The sequence below is a fragment of the Macaca thibetana genome, chromosome 13, assembly GCF_024542745.1.
Source record: "Macaca thibetana thibetana isolate TM-01 chromosome 13, ASM2454274v1, whole genome shotgun sequence".
NCBI lineage: Eukaryota > Metazoa > Chordata > Mammalia > Primates > Cercopithecidae > Macaca > Macaca thibetana.
The window spans coordinates 74,568,239-74,584,998 of NC_065590.1; the positions used below are offsets into that span (position 1 = coordinate 74,568,239).

The 16,760-nt window shown below is 42.4% G+C and overlaps 2 protein-coding genes across 2 annotated transcripts in view; one reads left to right on the top strand and one right to left on the bottom strand.

Annotated features, from left to right (window-relative positions):
• Positions 1-16,201, bottom strand: part of TTC27 (tetratricopeptide repeat domain 27) — a 177,065-nt gene extending 160,864 nt beyond the window's left edge. Inside the window, exons 1-4 of the mRNA XM_050754136.1 lie at positions 15,841-16,201; positions 13,810-13,987; positions 10,172-10,301; positions 5,721-5,861 (exon numbers count right to left, since the gene is read on the bottom strand). Coding sequence (XP_050610093.1) covers positions 5,721-5,861; positions 10,172-10,301; positions 13,810-13,987; positions 15,841-15,928 — 537 coding nt within the window. The 5' untranslated portion in view covers positions 15,929-16,201. The remainder of the gene's footprint in view (positions 1-5,720; positions 5,862-10,171; positions 10,302-13,809; positions 13,988-15,840) is intronic.
• Positions 1-16,760, top strand: part of DPY30 (dpy-30 histone methyltransferase complex regulatory subunit) — a 937,477-nt gene that overhangs the window by 311,858 nt on the left and 608,859 nt on the right. The window lies entirely within an intron of this gene.

Genomic DNA, 16,760 nt, shown 5'->3' on the forward strand with positions numbered 1-16,760 from the left:
CAGTGAGATCCCATCTCTACAAAAATAAAAATAAAAATTGAAAAATTGAAAATTGAGGCCGGGCACGGTGGCTCACGCCTATAATCCCAACACTAAGGGAGGCTGAGGCAAGCAGATCATCGAGGTCAGGAGTTCGAGACCAGCCTGACCAACATGGTGAAAATCCATCTCTACTAAAAATACAAAAAAAATTAGCTGGGTGTGGTGGTACATGCCTGTAGTCCCAGCTACTTGGGAGGCTGAGGCAGCAGAATCACTTGAATCTGGGAGGTGGAGGTTGCAGTGAGCTGAGATAATGCCACTGCACTCCAGCCTGGGCGACAGAGTAAGACTCTGTCTCAAAAAAATAAAAAAAGGAAGAAAAAATTTATGCATTAATAAAAAAGCAAACTTGAAGTCTTGCTTTAGATAATTTCTAGATTTTATCTCCTGATTATAACACTTATTACAGAATGGTCTGACTGAGAAGTCACAATAGTCAAGAACCTCTCAGACAGCAGGGAGCAGTAGTATACTCACAAGGCACCAAATAAATATTTGGCAGTTTATCCCATTTTATCAATGGAAACTGATATTCAGAGAAATTAACTAGCATAAGGTCACACAGCTGTTAATTTCAAAACCAAGACTCATTTTACTCAACCACTTACATAATACTAATTCTAGTCTGTATACTTCATAGATTAGGGTTTGTGGGAAAATCTTCTTCTATAATTTTGCAAAAATAATATCATCATAAATAATTTGATACATTTCTTAGGAGTCAGGTTACTCAAAAATTAATTTAAAAGGTTAAAATTAACTTGGATAAGTATGTAATGTTTCTTTACTATTTTATCTTAATTCATCAAATAAGCCATTTTTAATAACACCCTTAAGAGAATGATATAAGCCAGGTGCCTGTAGTCCCAGCTGCTCAGGAGGCTGGAGCAGGAGGATCACCTGAGCCTACAAGTTGAAGGCCATCCTGGACAACATAGCAAGACATCTCAAAAAAAAAAAAAAAAAGCCGAAAGGAAGGAAGGAAGGGAGGGAGGAAGGGAGGAAGGGAGAGTGGGAAAAAAGAAAGATATAGTAAAGATCCACAGGAAAAATCTATAATAGAAAGAATAATGCTTCAACTGAATGATAAGAGAAGCCAGGCAGGATGGTGTGCTCCTGAAGTTCCAGCTACTCAGGAGGCTGAGGTGGGAGGATCACTTGGGGTCAGGAGTTCAAGATCAGCCTGGGCAACATAGTGAGACCCTGTCTCCCATCTCAAAAAAAAAAAAAAAAGAAAAAAGAAAAAGAAACGCAAAATTTCAGCACAAAATGATGTATACATAGTGATATACTACAGGAAAACGGGTTTTTAAGCAGAAGTCAAAAGTTGTTTACATCTGCCAAGCAATTAGGTAACTTGCCTCTGCAGCCCTACAAGAATGACATCTACAACCAGTGGAGCACATATTTATTAATTCTCCTAAGTTGTTGACAGTATATATATGATTTTTCAAATGATGCTTAACATACTTTTTTTTTTTTGGAGACAGTCTCACTCTGTCACCTGGGCTGGAGAGCAGTGCACGATCTTGGCTCACTGCAACCTCCGCCTTTCGCATTCAAGCAATATTCCTGCCTCAACCTCTTGAGTAGCTGGGATTACAGGCATGCACCACCATGCCTGGCTAATTTTTTTTTTTTTTTTTTTGAGACAGAGTTTTGCTGTGTCGCTCAGCCTGGAGTGCAGTGGAACCATCTCGGTTCACTGCAAACTCCGCCTCCCGGGTTCAAGAGATTCTCCTGCCTCAGCCTTCCAAGTAGCTGAGATTACAAGGACCGACCACTACACCTGGCTAATTTTTGTATTTTTAATAGAAATGAGGTTTCACTGTGTTGGCCAGTTCGGTCTTAAACTCCTGACCTCACGTGATCTACCTGCCTCGGCCTCCCAAAGTGCTGGGATTACAGGAGTGAACCACTGTGCCCAGCGACGCCTGGCTAATTTTTGTATTTTTAGTAAAGACAGGGTGTCGCCATGTTGGCCAGACTGGTGTCAAACTCCTGACCTCAGGTGATCTGCCGGCCTCAGCCTCCCAAAGTGCTGGTATTACAGGCGAGAGCCACTGCACTCAGACAACGCTTAACATACTTGAAGAAAATTTTTGAGCAACTTAAAAACCTTCTCACTCATTCATTAGTGACCATAAGTTCTCAATAGAAAGAAAATAATGCCATTTGGCAGCCTCATGGCTTGGTGATACTTAGAGCGGCAGGGCACGGTGGCTCACGCCTGTAACCCCAGTAATTTGGAAGGCCGAGGCGGGTGGATCACTTGAGGTCAGGAGTTTGAGACCAGTTGGCCAACACAGTAAAACCCAGTTTCTACTAAAAGTACAAAAAAATTAGCAGGGCATGGTGGCACATGCCCGTAATCCCTACTAGGGAGGCTGAGGTAGGAGAATCGCTTGAACCCAAGAGGCAGAGGTTGCAGTGAGCCGAGATCACGCCACTGCACGTCAGCCTGGGCAACAGAGCAAGACTCTGTCTCAATAAATAAATAAATAAATAAATAAAACAATAGCGCAAAGTAATCGTCAGTCTATATGACCATTTAACTCAGATCAACTTACTTAGGGGAAAAATGTTTTACTCAAGCTACTATCACTAAGAGCTCAAAAGATGAAGCCTCATATATGCTAAGACATGTTGAAATCTATGTATTAAAAACCCCTCAATTAGCTAGGCATGGTGGTACACACCTGTAGTCCCAGCTACTTGGGAGGCTGAGGCAGGACAATCACTTGAACCTGGGAGGCGTAGGTTGCAGTGAGCCAAGATCGCACCACTGTACTCCAGCCTGGGCGACAGAGCAAGACGCTGTCTCAAAAACAAAAACCCTTCCAGGCTAGGAATGGTGGCTTATGCCTATAATCTCAGCACTTAGGGGAGATGGAGACAGGTCAGTCACTTGAGCCCACAAGTTCAAGACCAGCCTAGGCAACAGGTGAAACCCTGTCTCTACAAAAAAATACAAAAATTAGCTGGGTGTGGTGGCACATGCCCATAGTCCAAGTTACTTGGGAGGCTGAGGTGGGAGGATGGCTTCAGCCCAGGAGGCAGAGGTTGCAGTAAGCTGAGTTCATGCCACTGCATTCCAGCCTGGGCAACATAGACAGACCCTGTCTTAAAAACAAACAAACAAACAAACAAAAAAACACCCTCTAGTACAATGGATTCCAAATCCTCTGGCTCTCATGAGAGTTGCAAATAGAGGCATTACTTCCCTTCTTACCTCTTCTTTTAAAACAAGGCCGGGCGCAGTGGCTCAAGCCTGTAGTCCCAGCACTTTGGGAGGCCGAGACGGGCGGATCACGAGGTCAGGAGATCAAGACCATCCTGGTTAACACGGTGAAACCCCGTCTCTACTAAGAAATACAAAAAACTAGCCGGGCGAGGGGGCGGGCGCCTGTAGTCCCAGCTACTCGGGAGGCTGAGGCCGGAGAATGGCGTGAACCCGGGAGGCGGAGCTTGCAGTGAGCTGAGATCCGGCCACTGCACTCCAGCCTGGGCTACAGAGCGAGACTCCGTCTCAAAAAAAAAAAAAAAAAAAAACAAATTTAGGCCAGGTGTGGTGGCTCATGACTGTGATCCCAGCACTTTGGGAGGCCAAGGCAGGCAGGTTACTTGAGGTTAGGAGTTTGAAACCAACATGGCCAACATGGTGAAACCATGTCTCTACTAAAAATACAAAAAATTAGCCAAACGTGGTAGTGGGCACCCGTAATCCCAGCTACTCAGGAGGCTGAGGCATGAGAATTGCTTGAACCTGTGAGGCAGAGGTTGCAGTGAGCCAAGATCACACTACTATACTACAGCCTATGCGACACAGTGAGACTCCATCTCAAAAAAATAAATTAATTAATTAACTTTAGTGTATAATCTTAAATGCTTAGGAAAGTAAGCCCTTACATAGCACAGACCAAGTCTACTTTCACCTATAGAAATACTGTGATTCTTGGGCAGGGCACGGTAGCTCACGCCTGTAATCCTAGAACTTTGGGAGGCTGAGGTGGGCGGATCATCCGAGGTTGGGAGTTCGAGACCAGCCTGACCAATGTGGAGAAATCCCATCGCTACTAAAAACAAAAAAAATTAGCCAGGCCTAGTGGCAGCCGCTTGTAGTCCCAGCTGCTTGGGAGGCTGAGGCAGGAGAATGGCATGAACCCAGGAGGTGGAGCTTGAAGTGAGCTGAGATCACGCCACTGCATTCCAGCCTGGGCGACAGAGCGAGACTCTGTCTCAGAAAAATAAATAAATAAAAATACAAAATTAGCTAGACATGGTGGCACATGCCTGTAATCCCAGCTACTTGGGAAGCTGAGACAGGAGAATCACTTGAACCCAGGAGGCGGAGGTTGTGATGAGCCGAGATCGCGCCATTGCACTCCAGCCTGGGCAACAAGAGTGAAACTCCATCTCAAAAAAAAAAAAAAGAAAGAACTATTGTGTTACCTAAAAATTGTCAGCCAAAATTGGGAGATTTCACGTAAAATTTAGATGTACTATTTCTGACACTATGGGGTCTGCAGCACACCAGGCTGTAACAATCAGATGAAGCAGGGGTCAGCCAGGCACAGCCTGTGCACAAATCCAGTCCACTACTGGTTTCCACAGAGCCCAAGAACTGAAAATCGTTTTTACATTTTTATATCACTGGGAAAATCAATAATAGTATTTTGTTAATGTGAGAAGTACAGAAAATGTAAGTTTCAGTGTCCACGAATAAAGCTTTATTGGAAGACAGTCATGTCCATTTAATGAAACATTGTCTACAGCTGCTTTAACACTACAATGCAGCAGAGTTGAATAGCAGCAACACAGACTGCACACTGCATGGCTGACAACCTCCACTAAACCTCCAAAGACTGTCTTTTCTTTCTGCATATTAGCATTCTGTGTGTATATTTGTCCTCACTAGTTTATATGAAGAAACCATATAAATCCAACCCAAATAATGACATAACATAGAATGTGAGCCAGGAAACAGAAATTAAGACCCATTAAATTTTGGTCACTGCTCATTATCCTATATGAAATTCATAAAAGACTATGAGGTATGTCTTTTTTTCATTGTTTTTGTTTTGTTTTGTTTTGGTTTTTCTGAGACAGAGTCTCACTCTGTTGCCCAGGCTGGAGAGCAATGCCGGCTCACTGCAACCTCCATCTCCCAGGTTCAAGCAATTCTCCTGCCTCAGCCTCGCAAGTAGCTGGGATTACAGGCGCCCACCACCACACTCAGCTAATTTTGTATTTTTAGTAGAGATGGAGTTTCACCATGTTAGCCAGGCTGGTCTTGAACTCCTGACCTCAGGTGACTCGCCCACCTCAGCCTCTCAAAGTTATGCACGTGAGCTACCGGATTATGCACGTGAGCTACCGGGTCCAGCCCAAGGCATATTTTTAAATCAATATTTAAGATTTCTGCAAATGAACATTTATATGTATACAGTACACACATAAATCCTATTAAGGAGGTACAACATAATCCCATTCTAAACTAGATCAATCTCATGAGGGAAAAAAAGTTTTTGCTTATTTTCATCAGATTTTTAAATCACATACATAGAAGACTTAGAAAACAAAATAGACCAAGACGTTGTCAGCAACACATCTACAGTTTGGTGTTAATAAGCACAAAAGTCACACCAGGGTATGAATCTCATGGATCCTTTCCTTACCTGAATAGCTGTCAGTTTATGTCTTACATTCACTAGGATAATGCGTGCTAATAAAAGCAGTATGGGCTTCGAGGTCAGGCTGTAGATCGATTCACCATCTAGAGCGAGCAGGCTCAGAACAAATGCATCCAGTCCTTTAACCTGAAAAAAGGATTATAAACTAAGATGATATAATTTAACAAAAGATTAATCTTTATAGGTCTTATAATAATACAAAGATTTTCCAGTCAACTCAGCTTTGAAACAAAAGCATTAATATATTACACAGCAATTGGCACTGGACAGAATTATAACACTGCAAATGCCCTTAGACATCTATAAACCCAGCCTGCCCTGATAGATGGCCACCCATCTGATCAAACTTGATTTTTTAGGTTTTTTTTCTTGAGATGGGAGTCTCACTCTGTTGCCCAGGCTAGAGTGCAGTGGCGTGATCTTGGCTCACTGCAACCTCCGTCTCCCAGGCTCAAGTGATCCTCCTGCCTGGGCGAACAGCTGGGACTCCAGGCACGCACCATCACATCTGGCTAAGTTTTTGTATTTTTAGTAAAGATGGGGTTTCACCATGTTGGCCAGGCTGGTCTCGAACTCCTGACCTTAAGTGATCCCCTGCATCGGTCTCCCAAAGTGCTGGGATTACAGGCGAAAGCTACCACACCTGGCATGTTCAAACTTTAGAGAAACAAGGAACTAAAAAAAATGATAGCATTGAAGAGATATCATCACTTCATAAATTTACTTACAACAAAATATTATCTCAATGAAAAGCATCCCTATGTTAAAGTATTTATACTAAATAGTGTATTTGATATTTATATTAAACACCAATATTTCACTTAAGCTTCAATACATGGAAAATGTCATTATAAAGTAAGTGTCTCCTCTATAATTTCTATCAAGCCAAACAATCAACAAGGTCTCATACATCAAATGCTAAATGGCATATGACCACGCACCAGAGTGAGCAGAAGACTGCAAAATAAAAAGGATGCCTTTGAAAAATGCACTCCCGTGTTGTACAGAGATTTTTTACAATGGACAAGGTTGTTAAAATTTGGATGGCAGAATTTTAACAACTGCCATAAAATAGCAAGGAAGAATCTTCACCCATCAGGAACATGGGTTCCAATGTCAAAGGATAGTGTCCTTTCTCTGCTTCTCATTAGTTTGTGAGTACATGTAAACTTTTCCCACAATTTTTTTCCTGATGAAGCCTCAGTTTCATCAATTATAAAATGAAATACCTGGGCCCAGTGCAGAGGCTCACACCAATATATACTACCCGGAGAGCATTACCTGTGACACTCAAGCTAGGCTGTGAGTACAAAGGAGATTTATTATTTAAATTGTATACATTTCATATGCTCTTTTAAGTGTTGGCGGTAGTTCCAATAAAAAAGTTAAAATCAAAGACTTACTCAAAGTTTCCTACAACTCCAAATGATCTCCATCAGGTCTGATTTTTCACTGCTAAAAGCGGCAAGCTCAAAGCATCCTTTTCCCACAAACACTATGCTGTTCTCTCCTCTAAATTCCTGCTCATATGACTGCACCTAGAATGTATATTTTCCTCTTCTCTATCCATTTTCTAACCACTCTTCAGGTTCTAGCTCAAGGTCCACTTCCAACTAAAAGGTCTTCTTTGACAAAATCCAGCTTCCAGAAATCTCTTTGTTAATGGCAATATTTCTTATGGTCTGAACTTCTCATGAAATTCATTTTCATACTGTTTTGATTTGCTACCTGAATTTACAGGTGCTTCTACACTAGTGTAGAAGAGTACTGGATTTTGGAACCAGAAAATGTGGATTCCAATGCCCCAGCTATAAGATCTCTGACAAGATTCTTTTGCCACTCTGAGCTTCAGTCTTTTCATCTATAGATTACCTCAAATCTGTAAGGACCAAATTGACACAAGAAATGTGAATTAAGGCCAGGCGCGGTGGCTCACACCTGTAATCCCAATACTTTGGGAGGCCAAGGTGGGTGGATCATCTGAGGTCAGGAGTTCGAAACCACCCTGGCCAACATGCTGGAACCCTGTCTCTACTAAAAATACAAAAATTAGCCGGGAATGGTGGTGAGCGCCTGTAGTCCCAGCTGCTTGGGAGGCTGAGGCAGTAGAATCATTTGAACCCGGGAGGCAGAGACTGCAGTGAGCCGAGATTGCACCACTGCACTCCAGCCTGGGCGACAGAGTGAGACTCTATCTCAAAAAAAAAAAAAGAAATGCGAATTAAGCACCATTCAAACCACACATCAGTGCTCAGGAGATATTTATGGCTTTGGCTGTTTGGTGGATTTCTAATCCATACTACAGGGCCATAGAAGCCAGAAACTGATTCATACATAAGAGAGGGAATGAGATGTTTCATAAATACATTTCTAGATAATTGAAGCTTATCTCTTTAAGTGCTACAATCATTTGGGGTTTGGGGTTTTTTACCCCCGTTTTGGATGAAAACCTCTGTAGAACATAAATTATAAATTCCCTTCATAGACATAAGATACAAAACATATTTTAACCTTTCAATTATAATTAGGATCAGCATTATGAATTAAAATTACTCTAATGAAGTATATATAGTGACTCACTAACCCGATATGCAAAGAGTTAATTATTGTGGTTTTTACATTATGCTTGTTTTTGCACTTCTTCTCTTCCTACTGCCCCCTCATTAAATTATTAAGACATAGCTCTAATAATTCTATTCCACATTTACTTGCTACTCCTAATTCTTTTTTTCTTTTTTTCTTTTTTTTTTTGAAATGGAATCTTACTCTGTTGCCCAGGCTGGTGTGCAGTGGCACAATCTTGGCTCACTGCAACCTCTGCCTCCTAGGTTCAAGCGATTCTCCTGCCTCAGCCTCCTCAGTAGCTGGGATTACAGGCGTGCACCACCACGCCTGGCTAATTTTTGTATTTTTAGTAGAGACGGGGTTTCACCATGTTGGTCAGGCTGGTCTCGAACTCCTGACCTTGTGATCCGCCCGCTTGGCCTCCCAAAGTGCTGGGATTACAGGCGTGAGCCACCGTGCCTGGCCTACTTGCAACACCTAATTCTGAGAAACCAGGTAACACTAGGTCTGTTTTGCTGCAGAAGCTCTGGATGCACTTTGGTGATTTTGAACATAGCTATCAATCACTCAGCTTTTTCCAGGTTGAGTGGTTGATAGCTACGTTCAAAATCACCAAAGTGGCTGGATAAATCAAAGTTCTTACTTTGATTTAAACCATACTTCTTTTGTAGATATCTCATACTAGCCAGACCCTCTACATAGGAGCTCAAAAATTCCTGAGGAACTCAAACTTCAAGCTCTAATGATGGCACACTGGCACAGATCAATAATATTATCTTCACAATGGATAATAATCACCATGAAGCAATGCTGTGCCAGGAACTTTAATAAAGTATTTGTAATTTAAAGCCACCCCTGGGAGCAAACCACTCCTGGGAGCCATTCTTAAGTATAGTATCAAAACTTACCTGCAAGCTGGGAATGGTGGCTCACACCTGTAAACCCAGCACTTTGGGAGGCTGAGGCAGGCAGATCACTTGAGGTCAGGAGTTCAAGACCAGCCTGGCCAACATGGTGAAACCCCATCTCTACTAAAAATACAAAAATTAGCCGAGTGTGGTAACACACGCCTGTAATCCCACCTACTGGGGGGGCTGAAGCAGAAGAATTGCTTGAACCCATGGGGCAGAGGTTGCAGTGAGCTGAGATCACGCCACTGTACTCCAGCCTGGGTGACAGAGCAAGACTCTGTCTCAAAAAATTAATTAGTTAATTAATTAATTAAAAATTTACCTGAAATAAAATTAAACAGATTTCCAGATTTGCTGTTTTGCCATTAAAGATCTTTATGTACAGCGCTCACATCTATAATCCTAGCACTTTGGAAGGCTGAGGCAGGCAGACCACTTGAGCCCAGGAGTTTTAGACCAGCCTGGGCTACATGGCAAAACTCTCATCTCTACAAAAATATTAGCTGGGCATGGTGGCATGCAACTGTAGTCTCTGCTACTTGGGAGGCTGAGGTGGGAAGATCACCTGAGCCTGAGTAGGTTGAGGCCTGTAGGTATAGGTCTAGCCACTGTACAACGGCCTGGGTGACTGAGTGAGATACCATCTCAAAAAAAAAAAAAAATCTTTATGTAACTGAGGTGATACAATCAACTAAACAACTGGTGCAGCTGTCTGTACTTTCATTAAAAACACAGCCAACATGGCTCCATAAAATGGAGTGTGTATGAAGAGGAGTTTGACAATGGAACTTCTGGAAATATGTGAAAATCTGATCAATGAACAAGCATTCTTAGTAGTTTTGTGCAAACCATAAAGTCTTGTTTCTTTCCTACCTACTATTAGTTCCAGTTGATAAAGACCTGCTTATAAAAAATAAATAACACAATAATAATTACATACAACATTTTCAACAAGCATACCTCACTGAATTGCTGGAACAAGACAGATGACAAAAAATCCTGAGGGTGTAAGTCAACAGGAGGCCCCGTCCAGTTGCTCTGAACAAAAAGTTGCAAACTGCTCACACCAAGTAGAAATATCAACTGTTGTCTGCATATAAGAATGGTTAAAGAAATAAATAGGAACTACTATCACTGTATAATCTCAAACACACTATTCCATTTCAGTTTTATTAAGAAAATAATATCTATCAACATTTATTGAGACTACTCTAGAGTATTACCAAAAAAAACCAAAAAAAATTTCTAAAACTTAAAACAATTTAGGTTAGCTAGGCACAGTGGCTCACGCCTGTAATTCCAATATTTTGGAAGGCCACGGTAGGAGGATTATTTGAACCCAGGAATTCAAAACAAGCCTGAGAAACATAGTGAGACCCTGTCTCTACCAAAAATTAAGAAGTTAGCCAGGGCCGGGCGCGGTGGCTCACGCCTGTAATCCCAGCACTTTGGGAGGCCGAGGCGGGTGGATCACGAGGTCAGGAGATGGAGACCATCCTGGCTAACACGGTGAAACCCCATCTCTACTAAAAATACAAAAAAGCCGGGCGTGGTGGCAGGCACCTGTAGTCCCAGCTACTTGGGAGGCTGAGGCAGGAGAATGGCGTGAACCCTGAAGGCGGAGCTTGCAGTGAGCCGAGATCGCGCCACTGCACTCCAGCCTGGGCGACACAGCGAGACTCCGTCTCAAAAAATAAAAAAAATTAAAAAAATTAAAAAAAAAAAGAAGTTAGCCAGGTATGGTGGTACATCCCAGCTACTCAAGAGGCTGATGCATGAGGATTGCTTGCAGTCCAGGAGTTCAAGGCTGTGGTAAGCTCTGACTATAGCACTGTACTCCAGCCTGAATGACAAAGCAAGATCCTGTCTCTCTTAAAAAGAAAAAATTTTGGTCTACAATATCCAATATTATAGCCATGAGCCACACATGGTTTAAATTTACATTAGTTAAAATTAATAAAATTTACAATTCAGTTCCTTAGTCACACTTTCCATATTTCAAGTGCTCATAGTTTACAGTGTGGCTAGTGGCTACCATCTAGGCAATGAAGATAGAGAGCACTTCTATCTCCACAGAAAATTATCCTGAACAGTGTTGATTTAGGTTCTGATCAGACGTCTATAAGTTTTCCTTGCATTCCCTTTAACAGCTCTGACATTGCAAGATGTATAGAAAACTGACTTTATACAAAAGAAAAGTGATGATATAAAGTTGTTGCTAACCTTTTACCGATCCCATACCACCAAATGCTAGAACAACAACAACAAAACATAGACATTTTAGTGAAACTTGTATTTTTCAGTCTTGCTGTGATGTGAGACAGGGATAGGCAAACGTTTTCTAAAGGGACAGATAGGAAATATTTTAGGCTTTGCATATCACGTTTGTTTTTTTCCAACCCTTTAAAAATGTAAAAACCATTCATTCTTAGCCACTTAGTTAGCCTGCCAGCCGCAATGTGCCAAACCCTAAATTAGGACCTAAATGGGTACAGATTCAACTCTAGCAAATAACAGCCAGGGAATCCTGGAGTTTCATTCTGAAGAGAAAGTATTAGGAGCCACTTTTTTCCTCACAGTCCCTAGGCCCTTCCTTAAAAGGAAGATTCTTTGAGAAAAAGAAAAAACAAAAAATCAAACATACAAGCCTATGGTAGCAAAAATACAAAACTCCAGATGCAATGCAAAGAATAAGCAGCATTAGAGAAAAAAGATAACAAGAGAGCTGGTTTCAGAAGTTTGGAAATTTGGAGAAAACAGCCTTAATAAACTGTCCTAATCAAAAAACAAAATCCATAAGGTGAACTGAGAATACACTTTAACTTTCAAATGTCTGAAAATAAGTCAACTGAAATGGCTCTTTTTAGCTTTGTGTGACAAGATAGAAATCTGATCTATCAGTGAATAACGCATTTGGGTGAATGTGTTGTTTTAATGGGGACCACAAGGCTACTTGCTATGAGAATGCACACGTATCACAAAGCAGTAAGAATCTGGCCGGGCGGAGTGACTCATGCCTATAATCCCCACACTTAGTGAGGCAGAGGTGAGAGGATGCTTGAGCCTGGGAGTTCGAGACCAGCTTGAGCAACATATCAAGATACCATCTCCACAAAAAGGAACTAAAGGAAAAAAAAAAAAAAGAATGACACCAAAGGAACATAACTACTAGTAAACTAAAAAAATCAAATGGAGGCTGGGCGAAGTGGCTCACGCCTGTAATTCCAGCACTTTGGGAGGCTGAGGTAGGCAGATCACCTGAGGTCAGGAGTTCAAGACCAGCCTGGCCAACATGGTAAAACCCCATCTCTACTAAACATACAAAAAAACTTAGCCAGGTGTGACGCAGGCCTGTAATCCCAGCTACATGGTAACCTGAGGGAAGAGAATCACTTGAACTTGGGAGGCAGAGGTTGCAGTGAGCCAAGATCACACCTCTGCACTCCAGCCTGGGCAACAGAGTGATACTCCATCCAAAAAAAAAAAAGAAAAGAAAATGAATAATATTAATTTTCAAAATAAAATTAAAAGCCTGTAGTAGCATTCTTTTGCAAACTCCTTATGAATATGGGTTATGCTTTATTCATCTTCAGAACCTCCACATCTACTATAATAGTTTATTTGTTGAAGGACTAAATGAAGCTATTTCCTAGAAATAATGGTAAAATAAAATTGCATGTATTTATAAGATAATTAAAGCTTGACATGGTTGCCACAGATAGTAGATGAAAGACAGAGGTATCAAATTTATAACAGTGAAATATAAGCCACTGAAAAGTTTAGGTTTCCCTGCTGTACTTGACCCTATAAAATTACACAAACTTTAATGGAAGAAGGTAAACCAAGGGCTTCATAACAAAAACATTAGTTCACTGAGTTCTATAAAGATAATAATCTAAAACATAATAAATAGTTACAAATTAGCACCCAGCTATGCAGAAATAACAAGATTGAAAGTATGTTTTTTGGTATTTTTTTTTTTTGAGACAGAGTCTCACTCCGTCGCCCAGGCTAGAGTGTAATGGCACGATTATCGGCTCACTGCAACCTCCGCCTCCCAGGTTTAAGCGATTCTTTGGCCTCAGCCTCCCTAGCAGCTGGGATCACAGGCGCACGCCACCATGCCCAACTAATTTCTGTATTTTTGTATAGACGGGGTTTCACCATGTTGGCCAAGCTGGTCTTAAACTCCTGATCTCATGTGATCTACCCACCTCGGCCTCCCAAAGTTCTGGGATTTCAGGCGTGAGGCACCGCACCCAGCCTGAAAGTATGTTTTTAAGTTAAAAGGAAATAAGGTCTGAAGTTTTGCTGGTGGGTAAAGCCAACAAGACCTAAGCATTTGGGAGCTCATGGGAGTGGGTTAGCAGTTAACACCCAAATATGTGCCAGTCTCACATATGAAATCATTTTATCCTGCACTACTTTACTTTTTCATTCTGGACAAGAGTTTTTACATAGATTACTTGGTATACCATGAGTCTTGAGTAAATGTAAGGCAAGGTTTCTCAACTGCTAAAATCAGTGCCTTACCCTGTCAAGGTGCTATTAAATGTATTCAGTCTGTTCCTCTATAAAAATTTCAAATAAAATTCTACCTTTCCATTGTGTCCAAATCTGTTGAGTAATCCAGGAATGTTACTACCTGCTTCTCCAGGTAGCTATCAATCTTTTCTTCAGCGGTTGTTGCTGAATTAAAAATATTTTGAGTCACTGAATTTAAGAATATGGCTTCATAGTTCCCTTCCAACAGCAATTGTAGGAAAGATCCAGTCTCTGTAACATAAAAAATTAGTGCAGTAATCCAAAAAAATTTTTTTTCATACCGTAAAGAATAACATTATTAGGTAAATCTACCATTTCAGTGTGCAAAAACAATCTATATACTTAAAATGTTTACTGTATGTCAATCACAAGGCACTCAGTAAATCCCCATCATTCTACAAACATTTTCTCTCCTGGAATTAGCAGCTCACTCATACTGACTATGAGCCCCAAAGTGGAAGTCAGCCCCAGAAATAACATTGCTCATTAATAGGTATTTACTCTTGTGCTGGGAAATTCACAAAGATTCCTACTGACAACAGAAAAGTTTCCTTAGTCAATGTTCTAAGACTTTTCACAATCTGGCTCCTTCTACCTCCACTATCTTCTCTTCATGAAAAGTCACTCCAAGAACGCTAGTTTACTCATTATTTCCCTAATGTCCCATGCATATTCCTGACTCCACACTTTGCACTTGTGATTTTGCCTGTTGAACTCTTCTCCACTTGTTAGTCTTTCCCTTTAATCCAAAATCAGCTCAAGTCTGACTTCTTCTAGGAAACTTTTCCAGACCACCAAACTTCAAACTTCCTGTCACTGAAAGCACCCACTGTGTCACACGAGTGCCCACACACACACATACACACAGAGTACTTTACACACTACATTATTCGTTATTACTCTTCTGGGTCCAGCCTAAATCCCACAACCAGATGTGCCAGTAAATGTGCCTTTTAACTCTTTTATCTCTCTGGTAAGTATTCATTGCTCACAAGAATTAATCTTTGCTGCTTAGGCCGTTGCGTGGTGGCTCATGGCTATTATCCCAGCACTTTGGGGGGCTGAGGCAGGTAGATCACCTGAGGTTGGGCGTTCCAGACCAGTCTGACCAACAGGGTGAAAGCTGTCTCTACTAAAAATACAAACTTAGCCAGGCATGGTGGTGCATTCCTGTAGTCCCAGCGACTTGGAAGGCTGAGTGAGGCAGGAGAATCGCTTGAACCAGGGAGGCGGAGGTTGCAGTGAGCGAGATGGCACCATTGCACTCCAGCCAGAGCAACAAGAGGGAGACTCCATCTCAGTAAAAAAAAAAAAAACACAAAACTTTGCTGTCTCCTTTTAGCTTCTCTGCTTACCAACTGTGTGACCTTAAACAAATTACTTAACCAGAACCGGGCGCGGTGGCTCAGGCCTGTAATCCCTGCACTTTGGGAGGCTGAGGCGGGCGAATCATCCGAGGTCAGGAGTTCGAGACCAGCTAGGCCAATGTGGTGAAACCTCGACTCAACTAGAAATACAAAATTAGCCGGGAGTGGTGCCGCGCGCCGCAATCCCAGCTACTCTGGAGGCTGAGGCAGGAGAATCACTTGAACCCGGGAGGCGGAGGTTGCAGCGAGCTGAGATCGCGCCATTGCACTACAGCCAGGGCAAAAATAAAATCTCCGTCTCAAAAAATAAACAAATAATAAAAAATAGATAATAAATAAATAATAAATACATAAATAGATAAAAATAAAATAAAATTACTTAACCAAACTGTATTTACAGGTCTTCACCGCAAGTGGGATTAAAATGGTATCTGCCTTAAGTATCTGCTATAAGCATTAAATGACTGAGCACATGTTAAGGGCTTAGAAAAATAACTGGCATTGCCATTGTTATTATTACTGAACCTGGGCGGTAAGAAGTTTTGGGCAGAGTGAGGTCCACGCCCATGATGTCAAAGACTCAACGACCCAAAGCCTGAAAGAATCAGCTAGATTTTGTTAGCAAAAAACGAACGGAGGGATGAGAATCAGTCGCTGCCATCCCTTTTCCTCACAGTTCCCACGATAGCCTAAGGCCCTGGTAGGTGCGCCTCTCACCTGAACCGACGAACCCCTCCTGTTTCCATTGCTGCCGCTCTGCCTCAGTGGGGAATCCCCTCAGAATTGCCAGCTCCGGGGTCCACATCACCCCAGACACAGCTGCAGCCAAAACAGGCTCCCACGAGGGCCACACGGGAGTCAACAAAAGAAAGTGAAAAGTGGAGAGTCCAAACACGCTGAAATCTAGTGGCTAGTTACCGTAAATACACCCGCGGCCCTAGAACTCCATGTGTGGATACCACCACAAGGAGGCGGCCATAACAGCAGCGCGGGGCACCTTGGGAAAAACACGCACGCTCTCTGGTCCGGCTTCCGCCTACGAGACAAACGCGAACTTGGGTTCGGAGCCTGTCGCGTGGGTATGCCCCACCCCGGGGCGGGCAATAGGAGGAGTTGAGGGCGCGGTCGCGCTCAGCCCCGCCCCCAATGGGACCACTTCCAAGAACTGTGAACGTGGAAGTGAGTATGCCTCCCACCGAGGGCTAGGGTTCAAATGCAACTCAAAACGGACATCTTAGCCAAAGCAGTTTGATTGGAAGGGCTAGAGTTGTGATTCTGAAACCATTTTGGGTTTGAACGCTCTTGATAACCCGATGAAAACCACAGTCCTTCGCGCAGAGTGCGGGTGGGCCCTTGCTCTCAGGGTTAGAGTACCCTCTCAGGGAATCACAGACCCTCTGACGTGGAGTCGGTGAAGCCCAGGTTGGAACCCTGTCAGCATAACATGGGTCTTTGGGTGAATGAGTGTGTACGGAAAGGATCTGGTTTTGACACTGCCACTACATGAATCATGGCCGGGTGGGAAATCTGCCCCTGCCGCTGTTGCAGGGAAATTTTTGGAACACTGTCTGAACGCTGCAGAATAGTGATCCCAGGGGTGATCACAAAGAAATTGCAAGGGGACAAACCAGCCTCCC